The sequence below is a fragment of the Balaenoptera ricei genome, chromosome 2 (genome assembly GCF_028023285.1).
Source record: "Balaenoptera ricei isolate mBalRic1 chromosome 2, mBalRic1.hap2, whole genome shotgun sequence".
Taxonomy (NCBI): domain Eukaryota; kingdom Metazoa; phylum Chordata; class Mammalia; order Artiodactyla; family Balaenopteridae; genus Balaenoptera; species Balaenoptera ricei.
In genome coordinates, this window is record NC_082640.1 from 78,792,512 (window position 1) to 78,806,816 (window position 14,305).

General features: G+C 34.5%; 1 protein-coding gene across 7 annotated transcripts in view; it reads right to left on the bottom strand.

Moving 5' to 3' along the window:
- The window catches only part of TCF12 (transcription factor 12), a 373,055-nt gene that overhangs the window by 82,892 nt on the left and 275,858 nt on the right, over window positions 1-14,305 (bottom strand). For all 7 annotated transcript variants that reach the window (XM_059913202.1, XM_059913200.1, XM_059913209.1 and 4 more), the window contains one exon: window positions 1,600-1,735. In XM_059913202.1, the coding sequence (XP_059769185.1) occupies window positions 1,600-1,735 (136 nt within the window). The remainder of the gene's footprint in view (window positions 1-1,599; window positions 1,736-14,305) is intronic.

Sequence of the window (14,305 nt, forward strand, 5' to 3'; positions counted from 1 at the left end):
CCTGGAGTTATTGCAATAAACATAATACAGAAAGATGCTCAGGGCAGTGCCTAACAGAAAGTGACACAATAAATTTTAGCCATTATTACTAGGTTTATATTAAAAACCGTGGCAAGAGTATTATAAGTTAGATACTGTTTTGCAGAATGTTGATTTCCTAAAGCATCTAAATAGCTTGAGAAGATGCTAAGATTGGCGTAGATTATCTCTGAAGTCCTTTCAGAGATTTTATGGATAACTGCAATGTCAAGAAAGAGTGTCTAAGACTGAGAAATAACAATGAAGAATGGAATAATAATCCACTAAACGGTATTCACCCAGGAGATGAGTGCACCTCCCTGGATACCAAGGCTTGGCTAAGTTACTTAGCTTCCTGGGTCTTGGTTCCTTATCTGCAACATGAGGTTAATATCATAACCTCATAGAGTTTTTGTAAAGATGCAGTATGTATAACACAGTACCTGGCATAGAAGAAATAATCCATAGTACCTAGCATTATCATAATCAAAACGAAAATGAAGAATATATAAACTTTAATTTCTGGAAAGCTTGAGTATTTATGAAATCCACTCCCCCTCCCTGCCCTCAATATTCCAATTATTTCCTCCTTGAACTCTTAGTAATAGTATACTGGTCTATATTAGTGCTTTTTGTCACAGTGTGTGCTCACACAGCATACTAACAGATATTTTTCTAGAGTGACACCGCCACATCTAGACTCAGAAGAATGTTCTTACCCTGACCCTTATATAAAGGATTCTTTGGTAAGAATAACCAAAAATTCCCACATTTAAACACTGACTGGATAGGGTGTCAGAGTATACCTGAGGCTTGCTGTAAGCAGCAACACAAAACAGATTGGCCTGGTTAGGCTATGTATAGGACATAAAAGAAGGAAGCTAAAGAAAATGAGATTTGCATGCTTGATAGTTACTGAGTTTCCTTTTGAGGTGATGTTTTGGAGCTAGAGATGATGGCTGTACAGTTTTGTGAATATACTAAATGTCCCTGGATTGTACACTTTAATATGGATAATTGTTATGTTAATTTTACCTCAATTTTTTAAAAAGTGGGGAGTAGAAGCAATTAATATGCAAAGAACATTGGACTTGGAGTCAGAAAATCTGAAATTTTATCCTGCATAAATCACCTACTAGTTATATGAATGTGTCCTCTTTTGAGCCTCAATTTTATGTTAAAGCTAGTATTACGTCCACTGACTACTAGGATCGCTGTATGGATGAAATGAGAACGTATACTATAAAACCACTTTGTAAACTGTTGAGCATTATATCAATTTTAGTCAAGAATAAGATGTTAATATTAGTACATGACATTTTTATTATAAGAGGAAAAACTAATCCCATTTTTAAAGTTCCATTTTTCACTATTCAGTTCCTCTTATACTGATGACCAAATAAAAATATTGTTTATTAAATATATGATATATTATTTTATGTAAATAAGCCCCAATATCATCGTGATACCCAAGAAACCAAATTTCTTCTAATTAAAAGTATAGCCAGAAGCATAGACTAAGGGGGAGTGGGGTAGGGAAGAAACATTTGTAAAATGGGGTTTGTTGTGTGATACACTTACCAAGTGCTGCAGAGTCATGGAGTGGTCTTCTCCTGGAACTTGTGGCAGAGAATGAGTAGTACGGTGTCCCAGGTTTTCCTGAAGAAGAGATTTGTGCTGGGCTTCCAAGCCCTAGATCTTGTCTCAGGAGACTAGACTATAAAACAAGGCCAAAGAAACAAGTTATCTTCTTGTTGATTATGAACCCAAATCTGAAAATGACATCACTCCTGAACTATTTATAGTAACTTCAACAAACCCTTGAATTTAGGAAGTATCTAAGTACTTATTTGAATTTTATTAGACCATTAGTTTAAACCTGTATTTTCTCTTTTTCCCCATCCTCATGTTGCCTGCTTTCTAGTAATTATGTAGATCCATACACTCTTAGGGTTGAAAGATACTTTAGTTACTATGTAGTTCCACTCTTTAATCATCAAGAACATTTTTGAAAAATGGCCACCCAGTCTTTGCTTGAATGCTTTCATGACCACAAAAGGTAGTCAATTCTGTTCTTTTTCCATTTTTTTTCCTTTTTGGAAAGCTCTCATTGTTTGAAGAGTGCCAATATTTTCAAGACTAGCCATTCCTGTTTTCTTCAACTGTGTCTCATGACATGGTTTGAATGTCCTCCTCACCATCCCTGATACAGACCTCTAGATTTATTTTCCATTTGTCAAAGTCTCTTGCAAAGGAGAATGGAGAATAATGCCCCAGATGTGGCCTTATTAATGCAGAGTAGTTTTCAACACTATATTTAAACAACCCATTTGTGCTAGCTAGCTCATACTGAGAGGTTAAGAGTATTCACACCCTGTTACTCTTTATTGTATAAGTTGCTATTAAGTCATGTCCCTCCAATGGTTTCTTTGTTCAGTTTGTGTTCTTTGGTTCCAAGTACAAGACTTAACATTTATCTCTGATAAAAGTCATCTTGTTATATTTGATCCATAATAATCATCCATTTTTATCCTTGTCCAGGATGACAAGGCTGAGGAGAGAGCCCTAATGTATGTCACAGTGATGTCATGAAACTGTGTCAAGTACTTCACTGAAATCCAGAGATTCAGCAGCCCTGACCTACTAACGAATTGACCCTGTCATAAAGCAAATGAAGTTAATTTGGCAGAATTTGTTTTCAAGCTTTCTGGTAGCTGAGCGAAAAGGAAGACCTCAATTGGAAAGGGTGTTAGATATACTTGAGAAGATGCTCTCAAATGAAAAGAGCTGTGATTTCTCTAATATATTTACTATTCTCCCACTCAATAATACCCCTTACTGCTATCACCATACTGTTGGTAGTTGTCATTCCAGCTACTGAGCATCATAAAGGTACTGAGAAATAAACCTCAGCTCTGGTTAGAAAGAATCAGTAGAACTTTATAATGCTAGTCATAATAGTCCAGTCCCCGCCTCCAGAAAGACTTTCATTTCAGTTTATCACACTATTTAATAATTTTAAGTAATATTTATGTTTCAGCTTAAAAATCTAAGGTGGAATTAACATAACATAAAATTAACCATTTTAACATTTCCAATCAGTGACATTTAGTACATTCATAATGTGCAACCATCACCCTCTAGTTCCAGAACATTTCGTCACCCCAAAAGGCAACTCCATACCCAAACAGTCACTTCCATTCCTCCCCTCCTCCAATCCCTGACAACCACTAATCTGCTTCTGTCTCTGTGGATTTAATTTATTTTGAATATTTCATATAAATGAAATAATGCAATATGTGACCTTTTGCATCCAGCTTCTTTCACTTAGCATGTTTTTGAAGTTCATCATGTTGCAGCATGTATCAGTACTTCATTTCTTTTCAGGAATGAATGATATTCCATTGGACGGATATACTACAATTTGTTTATGCATTTATCCATTGATGTAACATTTTGGTTTTCTCCAGCTTTGGACTATTGTGAATAGTGTTGCTATGAACCTTTGTGTGCAAGTATTTGTTTGAGTATCTCTTTTCAATTGTTTTGGTTATACACTTAAGAGTGGAGTTGCTGGGTCACGTGGTAAAAATCTAACTTTTTGAGAAACTGCCAAACTGTTTTCCATGGTGACTGCACAATGTTACACTTCATTGTATGACGGTTCTAAGTTCTCTACATCCTTACCAATACTTGTTACTTTCTGGTTTTTAAATTATAGCCATCCTCATGGGTGTGAAGTGGTATCTTATTGTGGTTTTGATTTGCAATTCCCTCGTGACTAATGATGCTGAACAACTCTTCTTGGGCTTGATGATCCTTTGTATATCTTCTTTGGAAAAATGTTTATTCAAGTCCTTTGCCCATTTTTGAATTGAGTTGCCTTTCTGCTGTGGTATTCTAAGAGTTCTTATATGTTCTGTTCTGTATATTAGACCCTTATCAGACATCTGATTTGCAAATATTTTCTCCCATTTTGTAGGTTGTCTTTTCACTTCTTGATAATGTCCTTTGATTCACAAAAGTTTTTAATATTGATGAAGTCCAACTTATTTTTCCCTTTGTTTCTTGTGCTTTTAATGTCATATCTAAGAATCCATTGCCAAATCCAAGGTAATGAAGATTTATCCCTACATTTTCCTCTAAGAGTTTATAGTTTTAGCTCTTATACTTAGATCACTGATGCACTTTGAGTTAACTTTTGTATATAGTGTATATAGGGGTAGGGGTAGGGGTCCAACTTCATTCTTTTGTATGTGGATATCCAGTTGTTCTAGCACTATTTGTTAAGGAAAATAGTATTTCCTAACTCAGTGGTCTTGGCGCCCTTGTTAAAAATCAATTGGTCATAGATGTTCCAGTTTCTATCTGGACTTTCAATTCTATCACATGGGTCTATATGTCTACCTTATACCAGTTCCACAGTGTTTTGGTTACTGTAGCTTTGTATTAAGTTTTGAAATTGGAAAGTATGCGTACTCCAATTTTACTTTTCTTTTTCAATGCTGTTTTGGCTATTCGGGATTTCTTGAAGTTACATATAAATTTGAGAATCGGCTTTTCCATTTCTGCAAAAAGATGCCATTGGAATTTTGATAGGGATTGCACTGAATCTGTAGATTGCTTTGGGGAGTACTGTCATCCTAACAACAAAAGTCTTCCAATTGATGAACACTGAATATTTTTCCTTTTACTTAGGTCTTCTTTAATTTCTTTCAGCAGTGCTTTGTAGTTTCCAGTGTACAAGTCTTACACCTTGTAGTTAAATTTATTCCTAGGTTATTTTATTCTTTTGGATGATACTGTAAGTTGAGCTGTCACTTAATTTTATTTTTGGTTTGTTCATCAGCGTAAAGAAATAAAACTAAATTTTGTGTGTTGATCTTGAATCTTGCAACTTTGCTAAATTCATTTATTAGCTCTAATAATTTTATTATAGATTCCCTATATATAAAGATCATATCATCTGCAAACAGAGATAGTTTTACTTCTTCCTTTCCAATTTGGATGTCTTTTATTTCTTTTTCTTGCCTAAATGCTCTGGTTAGAATGTACAGTAAAATGTGGAATGAAAGTGGTGAAAGTAGACATCTTTGTCCTGTTCTTGATCATAGGAGGAAAGGCTTTCATGTTTTACCATTGGGCATGGCATTAGGTGTGGGTTTTTCACAAATGACCTTTATCAAATTGAGGAAGTTCCTGCCTATTCCTAGTATTGTGAAGTATTTTATCATAAAAGGGTATTGGATTTTGTCAGATGCTTCTTCTGCATCAGATGTGATGACTGAGTGACTTTTTCCCCCTTCATTCTAATTAATGAATGATCAATTCTCATATGTCTAATACACATGCATTCTTAAAATAAAACCCAGTTAGTCGTGGTGTGCAATCCTTTTAACACGGTGGTGGATTTGTAGCTTGCTAGTATTTTGTAGAAAATTTTTCATTAATATACAAAAAGGATACTGGTCTGTAGTTTCCTTTTTCCTGTGATATCTCTAGCTTTGTATCATGGTAATTCTTGCCTCGTTGAATGAGTTAAGAAGTGTTTGAGAAGGACTGTTGTTAATTCTCCTTTAAATGATTGGTAAAATTCATTAGTGAAACCATTTGGTCCTGTGCTTTTCTTTTTTGGGAGGATTTTTATTACCGATTCAATCTACTTGTTTTAGTTCTGTTCAGATTTTCTATTTCTTCAGTTTTGGTGGTATGTATGTTTCTAGGAATTTGTCCATTTCTTCTACAGTGTCTGATTTTTTAGCATACAATTGTTCACAGTATTCTTTTATAATCCCTTTTATTTTTGTAAGGTTGGTAGTAATGCTCCCTATTTCATTTCTGATTTTAGTAATTAGACTTTTTTTCTTAGTCAATATAGCTAAAGGTTTGTCAATTTTGTTTATCTTTTCAGAGAAGAAACTTTTGATTTTGATGGTTCTATTGTTTTCCTTTTCTCTATTTTTAAAAATTTCTGCTCTAATCTTTATTATTTCCTTCCTTCTGCTAGCATTGGGTTTGGTTTTCTTTTTTTTCTAGGTTCTTATGGTATAAAGTTAGGTTACTGATCTTTCTTCTTTTTCAATGTAGACATTTACAACTATAAATTTCCTTCTGATCACTGCTTTCACTGCACCTCATACGTTTTGCTATACTGTCTCTTCATGTGATATTTGATATTTCAGTTTTTAAAAAAAAGCCTATTCAACAATGCTGGAGCACACATGAAGTAATTAGTATATTAAGTCACCCAAAGATCACTGCATCTTTCAGAAATGTTTATAATTAAGAAGACAAATTTTTCAGACTTCTCAAAAGGTAAGTGATTCTTTGAATAGAGTTGATATCTTCTTTTACAAAAGAGGAAAGTGAGAAGAGGATTTCGATCACCAGACAATATGATGTGTATATGAAAAGACTGCTTAATATCAATGTAATTATTTAGCATTAATCACACAAATTCCAACAGATACAAGGTTCAACAGATTAGGAAACAAAGGTGTTGACTAACAGGCATGAAGGAGAAATAGCTCCCCTTAAGACAATAATCTCTAGGAGAAATGATAAAAATGAGAAAACAATTAATATAAATGTAAATGGCACATGTATCCTTTCTATTTCTATAACAAACCATTAGAAGTGGATCTCCTGATTATGTTATTTGTGTGAGAATAGTGTGACCCAGGAATCATCAAGTCTCCCACACATTATACTAAAATTTCCATTGTTACATCTGTTTTGTGTTTCTTTCTGTTTTTTTTGCCTGTGCTAGGCACATCTGACATTCCTCAAATAGCAATTAGAATATGGCTAGAGTATGCTAGATGGAACATATTATTACCACATGTTTGAGGGCAGGGGTCATGTACCTTGAATTTTTCCTTAAAAACATCATTAGTCTTTTAATAGGATGTTCCCTGCTCAGTGCAAAACTGACTTTCATGATATCATGTTTTGAGGTGCCTGCTGTATTTATTACTTCATCTGTGTTTTCTCATGTAGAAGGTACATACAAAACTGGTCACTGTACCCACACAAACAAATACATGAGAGGAGATGGGCATTCATGTATCTCTTACATTGTTCCTTTCAACATTTCCCTGGCATATAAATTCTAATGGGCATATAAGATGATGATTAATACTAGTGGTCAACAAACCATGGCCTACAGGTCAAATTGGGCCTGTTTGGAAAATACTTTTATTGGAACACAGTCTCAATTCACTTATATATTGGCTATGGCTGTTTTTGTGCTACAGTGGAAGAGTTGAGTAGTTGCAACAGACAATGTATGGTCTGGAAAGCCTTAATTATTTACTATGTAGCCCTTTTTAGAAAATATTAATTGATCCCTTACATAATGCTTTAATGGCGAAACAAAGGGCTGAGTTCGGAGGATGGTTAAGAAGTCTGTCTGCTTAAAGTTGTAAGATACAGATAGATAAACATTCAGATGAATAAAATGTAGCCAGTGAGTTATTTCTTCAAAGAAGTCCAGTAATAGTCATAATAAAGACTAAAAGAAGTATAAAACAATCTAAAAGGTGAATAGGCAAATGTATTTCTTATATTCCTAAAAGTAAATAAAATGTCTACAAAAACTCTGATGTCCTGGAAACAGCATGGGCTTTGGAGTTAGCTACCCTGAGTTCAAAACCTGACTGTAAGATCCTGGGCAAACTGTCTAACATTAATGCATCTGTTTTGTTTGGTTATATTAATATTTCACAGGGTTACTGGCAGAAGTAAATAAAGCTTAAGTAAAAGTGAGTAGCATGGTTGTAGGCCCTAGAGAAAATAAAAACTCCAATTCATTTTTTTTCCTCCACAGGTTACCATATTCTAAGTATCACAAAGAATGAAAGTAAGATGAGTGGCATTTTTTTTTATTGTTTCCTGGGCACAAACTCTTTCTCCTAAGTAAGGAGACCTCGTCTGCCCTGAATCCAAGACGGTTGAGTTGCAACTCCCAATGGCTAAAGTAAAATAGGATATTGGAAATAGAAAAGAGAATAGGCCCCCAGAGAAAGGATTGACAATTAGAGGCTAAATCCAAAGAGGAGTGTGACAGATTTAAACTGTATGAACCTAGACCAAGAATAAACAGAAAAATGCCAACTTATTCTCAGAGCGATTCAGCAGAAATGTGTATATTTGTGTGCATAAACCCACATTTAGCATACAAACATCTACAGACACATATTGAGTGAAAGAAAAAGAATGCGTGTGCACCAATATGGTGAAACGTTAAATGATGAGACTCGATTAAGAGTAACTGGATGCTCACTGTACTATTCTGGTATCTTTTCTGTGGGTTTGTAATTTTTCAAAATAAAAACTTGGAGAAAATCAGACTAAATATCAAGGATCCACTAGCACAACATCAAATGTACCATCTCAGTTAATATTTACTGCAATCTTACTAAGCATTACGTACAGAGATTTTATGTTATACAGATAGCAAGCAGTGGAAACTAATTTGAATCTAGTTCTGTTGAAGAGGCTCTTTCCTCAATACAATAAAACTTCCACAATAGTCCAGGAACCCAATTACCATTTATAAGATTAACTTAAAAAAATATAAGTGACCTATAAATTAATTTGTGAATTATAATCCTAAAGCTGAGTTACCTATAGAATACATACTGGTAGGTTTTTGTACATATGCATGAAATAAAGGAAGAAAAAGAAGAACAGACTTTTTTTTTAGGGAAAAAAGTTTACTTGTTACCAATTTTACTGTTGATATACTTTTCTCCTTATTGTTGCCAAATCTGGAGATGTGGTTAGGAAATACCGTCTTCTTTTTCTCCAGTGAATATTAGTGCCAAAAAAAGATACAGAAGTTGTTCTTCATTCAGCTGCCCTTCACTCAGCTGTCCTAATCATAGAAATAACCATTTCCCCATTTTACCTGTATCATGATCAAAATGATTAGGCAAAGTAAATGTAGGAGAAATTGTTTCTTTTTAAGAACACAAGATGATATTTTATCCTGTTAACTAAAATGAAATGTTCAGTACTATAAGAAACACAAAAGAAGTTTAAGACAAGGTTTTCTCCACAAGGACTTGATAATCTAAGAAAAAATGCCCATGGAACTAATGGTAAATATGACTTTAAAAATCAAGGGCTAAACTATATATGCCTAACATTTTGATATTCTACCACTGACAAAATCATGTATTTTTCCTTTATTTGATCCTTTAAACATTTTGGTAAAACTAAAGTGCACATAATAAACTATTGAATTTTTTCCTAAAATAAAATTACATATCAGCTCATATTATTGATTTTTCTGCCTGTCTGAAACAAATGAGAAGCATTATTGATCTTGTCCTGGAGGTATCTAAGGCAAAAAGAATACCCAAGTATCCCAGAGGATACAGAACTAGACAAAGCAGTTTTATTCTGCTGTCTTATTCAAGGCAGAATTAGTATTCTGAAATGACATAGCACTTGAGAAAAGAATCTTTTCTACAGTCATCTAGCAACTCCATCTGTGAAAAATATATCTAATTACCAAAGAATAATTAATAAAGGGTTATTCCTGAAACACTAAGATAGCCTAGATTATTATTATTATTTTTTGCTCTTCGTATTCTTTTAATGCCTTTATATATATATATGAAATAAATTATTTTTCAAAGAAGAAATTTAGAGGCTTGAAGTTTATTATATTATTCTCTCTACTCTTCTGGAATTTGAAGTTTCTTCAAATTAATAAAATACCATATTTCATTTTATTTATTTATTTTTTAAAACATCTTTATTGGAGTATAATTGTTTTACAATGGTATGTTAGCTTCTGCTTTATAGCAAAGTGAATCAGCTATACATATACATATATCCCCATATCTCCTTCCTCTTGCGTCTCCCTCCCACCCTCCCTATCCCACCCCTCTAGGTGGTCACAAAGCACCGAGCTGATCTCCTTGTGCTATGTGGCTGCTTCCCACTAGCTATCTATTTTACATTTGGTAGTGTATATATGTCCACGCCACTCTCTCACTTCGTCCCAGCTTACCCTTCCCCCTCCCCGCGTCCTCAAGTCCATTCTCTACGTCTGCGTCTTTATTCCTCTCCTGCCCCTAGGTTCTTCAGAAACTTTTTTTTTTAATTTAGATTCCATATATATGTGTTAGCATACGGTATTTGTTTTTCTCTTTCTGACTTACTTCACTCTGTATGACAGACTCTAGGTCCATCCACCTCACTACAAATAACTCAATTTTGTTTCTTTTTATTAGCCTAGATTATTGTAATAAAAACCTACAGTAAGTTTCATTTTGAACTGCATATGACAAACCTTCAGCCTGAAGAAAAATTCTCATTTCTTTATATGGAACTTTAGTAGCCTATGCAATAATTTATTTTTTAAAGCTCTCTCTTCCTCATCATGTGCTTGAGAAATCCTGACTCTAAAATGTGAACTTGAAAAGGCTATTTAGAGAAAGTCTTCATGGTGATACTGACCAAAGTGTAAAGAAGAGGTATAAAGTACTGGGCATGGCCAACAGCATTTACTAATGCAACTTCTTCTTAATTATATTGGAAGACACTGTGAATGTAATTTAATAGTAACACAGGAAAATATCCTATATTAAAATGGTGCTGATAAGTAGCCAGGAAGATTCAAAATCACACTGCAGTAATTTGGATATTCTTTACCCTTAAAAGGGAAAGTATCTGAAATCTGGATAAATATAAACTTACTTCCTCAGAACTACTTTTTACCATTAAATGGCTTGGTCCAAATGCTGTACTACATATACTTTGATATCTATGCACAATCAGAGAAAATAAGGACCTACTGTCAAAAATTTTTATCCTCATTTTATGATTAAAAATTTGAAGCACTAACTTAACACTAATTTGTTTTCTAGAAAAGATGGAGAGTACCTAATGTTGTAGTCATATATTTCAAAAAACTTAAAATATTTAATATGGACTCTTGGAACCACTGCTCTCTGTACATTCTACAGACCTCCTTAATTTCATGCCTATATTATATCCCTGAAATGGCATGCAGTTTTCATACGTAAGGGCAAGCAGCTGTTCCCAAATTTGTCTTTTTGAGAGGGGGAGCTTATTAATTAAAGATGTAGAAAGGTATAAAAAACAATCATGATAAAATAGAGTACATAAATTGTTAAAATTTCCCAGATGAATTCTTTTTTTTTGGCCGCGCAGCTTGCAGGATCTTAGTTTCCTGACTAGTTCCCGGACCAGGGATTGAACCTGTGTCCTCGGGAGTGAAAGTGCGGGGTCCTAACCACTGGACTGGCAGGGAATTCCTCTCAGATGAATTCTTTATACTGTACCATGTGTTCTTTTGTCACTGAGGGATAAAGAAAGAAAACTGTTCTAGAAGCAAAATTAGTATAGTATTATTATATTTGCAACTGCTCTTTTAATTTAGAAACATCACAGTACAGTTCAGCTGTGAGTCCATCTGAAGTTTCAGAGACAGGGGAATTGAAAATGACAAAGAAGCCTCTCACATCATGTCACAACCAAATCAAAATCTCAGAGGGTGAAGGGGAACTCAGGGCAAAATATAAATGTTGGGCTTTAATAATGTATCAGTCTTCTGTTAACTTTCTACAAATGATTAAAAAACAGGCTGTAATAAATCTCAAATTTGGAAAACACAGACATTTGTGAAATAATTGTATTATTATGCAAATTCATTTACATTGAAATTCCAGGGATATGTTAGCAATTATCAGCAAGTTGTTAAAGAATTCTATCCTGAGAATCTCATTAGATAGCAATGCAAACTACAGTTATCATTCTGAGAACAAAGGGATCTTGAATGAGTAATCAATAGCAACTGGCAGAAAATGAGACATTAATTATGATCCTCTCTAGTGTTTTGTCTAAGACAAGATTTCATTAAATGCTTTGTGCAACCTGAATAGTTCCAAGTCATTACCAACATTTTGGACAATATATTAATTGGGGGAGGGGGTGGGGAGGGATGTACAGGGAAACAAAGTAAAAGAAAACCTGAGATGCTTCTATTTCTTTCCTGGGTCAATAAAAACACACCAGCCACCACTAGCCAACTGCTATGCTCATTCTTTTACAAGTCCCAAATCTTATAATCTCAACATGGTCTCTTGAAAATTTAATTATCATTTTCAATATTTAAAGTGTCATGCAGGTTTGAGAAGATAATGACAGTCATCCATCAAATGCATCCTGCCAACACAATCAGCCCAATCTTTCTGGCTTAAAAAGAGAAAAAAGAAAAAAGAGAAGAAAAGAAACTACCTATATACTATTAAATTACTAAAACATGGCAATCTTAGCAGTTTAAGTTTCTCAATCTTCCTTAATTATCAGTAAGCAGAGGGAAATTTTACCATCTTATTATTATTTCATTTTCACTATTTTTTTTCTTTGAACTTTTCTCCTGAATCCTGTGTATCAGCCAATGGAAGGATAACAAAGTAGGAAGATCTGGGATGTAGATTGATAAAAAAGACCTCCCAGAAATAAAAGAACTATGAAAAAACCCAGCAAAAATAATCCAGTATTCATATATCCAGTATTTAATCCAGTATTAATATATCCAGTATTTAAATAATTTAAGAACGACTTAGGATTTTATAGGCTTCCATAAGGAGAGTCCCCACTTTCAAAAATGTTATAGGAATGTCTTGAAGGCAGACTCTCATGAGGTTAGTAGTGAGTATACTCTAAGCATGTCTTCTCCTAAGTGAGCAGTTTTTCTGACTATTTGAATTTAGAAACTTCCTTGATAAATAGGGCCCTCTGGAAGACTTCCTGTAAAGGTACCAGTATGCCTTTGAGCCTTTTCTTTTATGAATACAAAGCAGCCAACTATGTGAGATGTTAACCAACATAAGAAGAACAAGAGATAAGGAAATGTCATTTCTCTTTTGCTTCTGTGGAAATGGTGTTATGTAGTCCTAAGATTTTCAGCAGAGTTCTAACACTTTGAAGCCACTCCCTTTCTGTTTAATGCTAGCTTTCACATCTAGTAAATGAGTATGCCCTCTTTCCCATACCTTGCATTTTCAAGAATACAATTAAGGGTAACACAAAACCCAATATAGCACTAGGCCTACAGTTAGGCATGTAATACTTTTTGAACTGAAACATTCTATACTGGATATCTTTTTAAAAATTAAACTTTTTATTTTGGGAATTTTCAAATATAAACAAAAGTAGGAAAAAAAGTGTAATAAACCTTTATTTATATACCTTTCACCCAGCTTCAACAACTGTCAGTATTCTGCTGCTTCTGCTTCATTTATTCTTCCATTTCTCAGCTCTTGTTACATCCCCCAAACTGACAACAATCCCTTATTAACATGTAATACCCAGTCTGTGGTCACCTCTTTCTTCACTTTTTTTCCCCAGGATGGTGTCTAATCTCTAGCCATTATTTAACAGACTCCTTTCTCCTGAAATAAGTTTACAAAAGAATAATGATCTTTGAAACAATATTCTGAAACAGCACTGAGTAGCACGAAAAATATAATTAGCAAGTTTTATGGAAGGAATAGGAACAAAGAAACAATGCCTCTTCCCCCTGCCAAGTTACCTCTGCATAATCTAACTCTCTCTGGCCTTTTAACAGAAGCAGGATGTTAAAACTGCCTACTGTTCATACTTCATGATGAGACATAACTCCCACAAAACAATTTATTTTACCTCTGCTCCAAACAACTCACAAAGCCCAGCTCACCCTGAAGGCAGCTGATGGCTTACTACCCTTTCCTGGATCGCAGGATTCAGATTCAAACATTTTTTGATGCCTACTGTGTGCCAGCCACTGTGCATGCCCTTTCACATGCTCTTTTATTAGTGAATCATCTCTTGGATAGCTTCAACATTTGATCCAACAGCCAGTTTTATGTCTCAACATTCCTGACTCCAACAATCCTCCATCACCATCGAATAACCTACTCCTGAAAAGGTGTTGGTATGGGGAACCACTTGACTTCTGAAATTTTGAAGTTCAATATTCAATTCTGACATAATCTATTCTTAAAGCACCATCACTCCCCTACTACTTATTGCACCTGTAAAACGTAAACAGAAACCTCAATTAAACAGAGCTGAGAGACCAGAAGGGAGAGCTCTCACCACCTGTGATGATAACAGAGTCCAGAAGGAAGAAGAAAGACTCCTCTTCTTTCCTGACAAGGACTCAGTCAATGAAAAGCCATGAACTCTTGTTTACTCCAGCCCTTGCAATTTCCTTTTCGCCCTCTATAAAAGCATTCTCCTTTCCTTGCTGTGGGAGACTTGC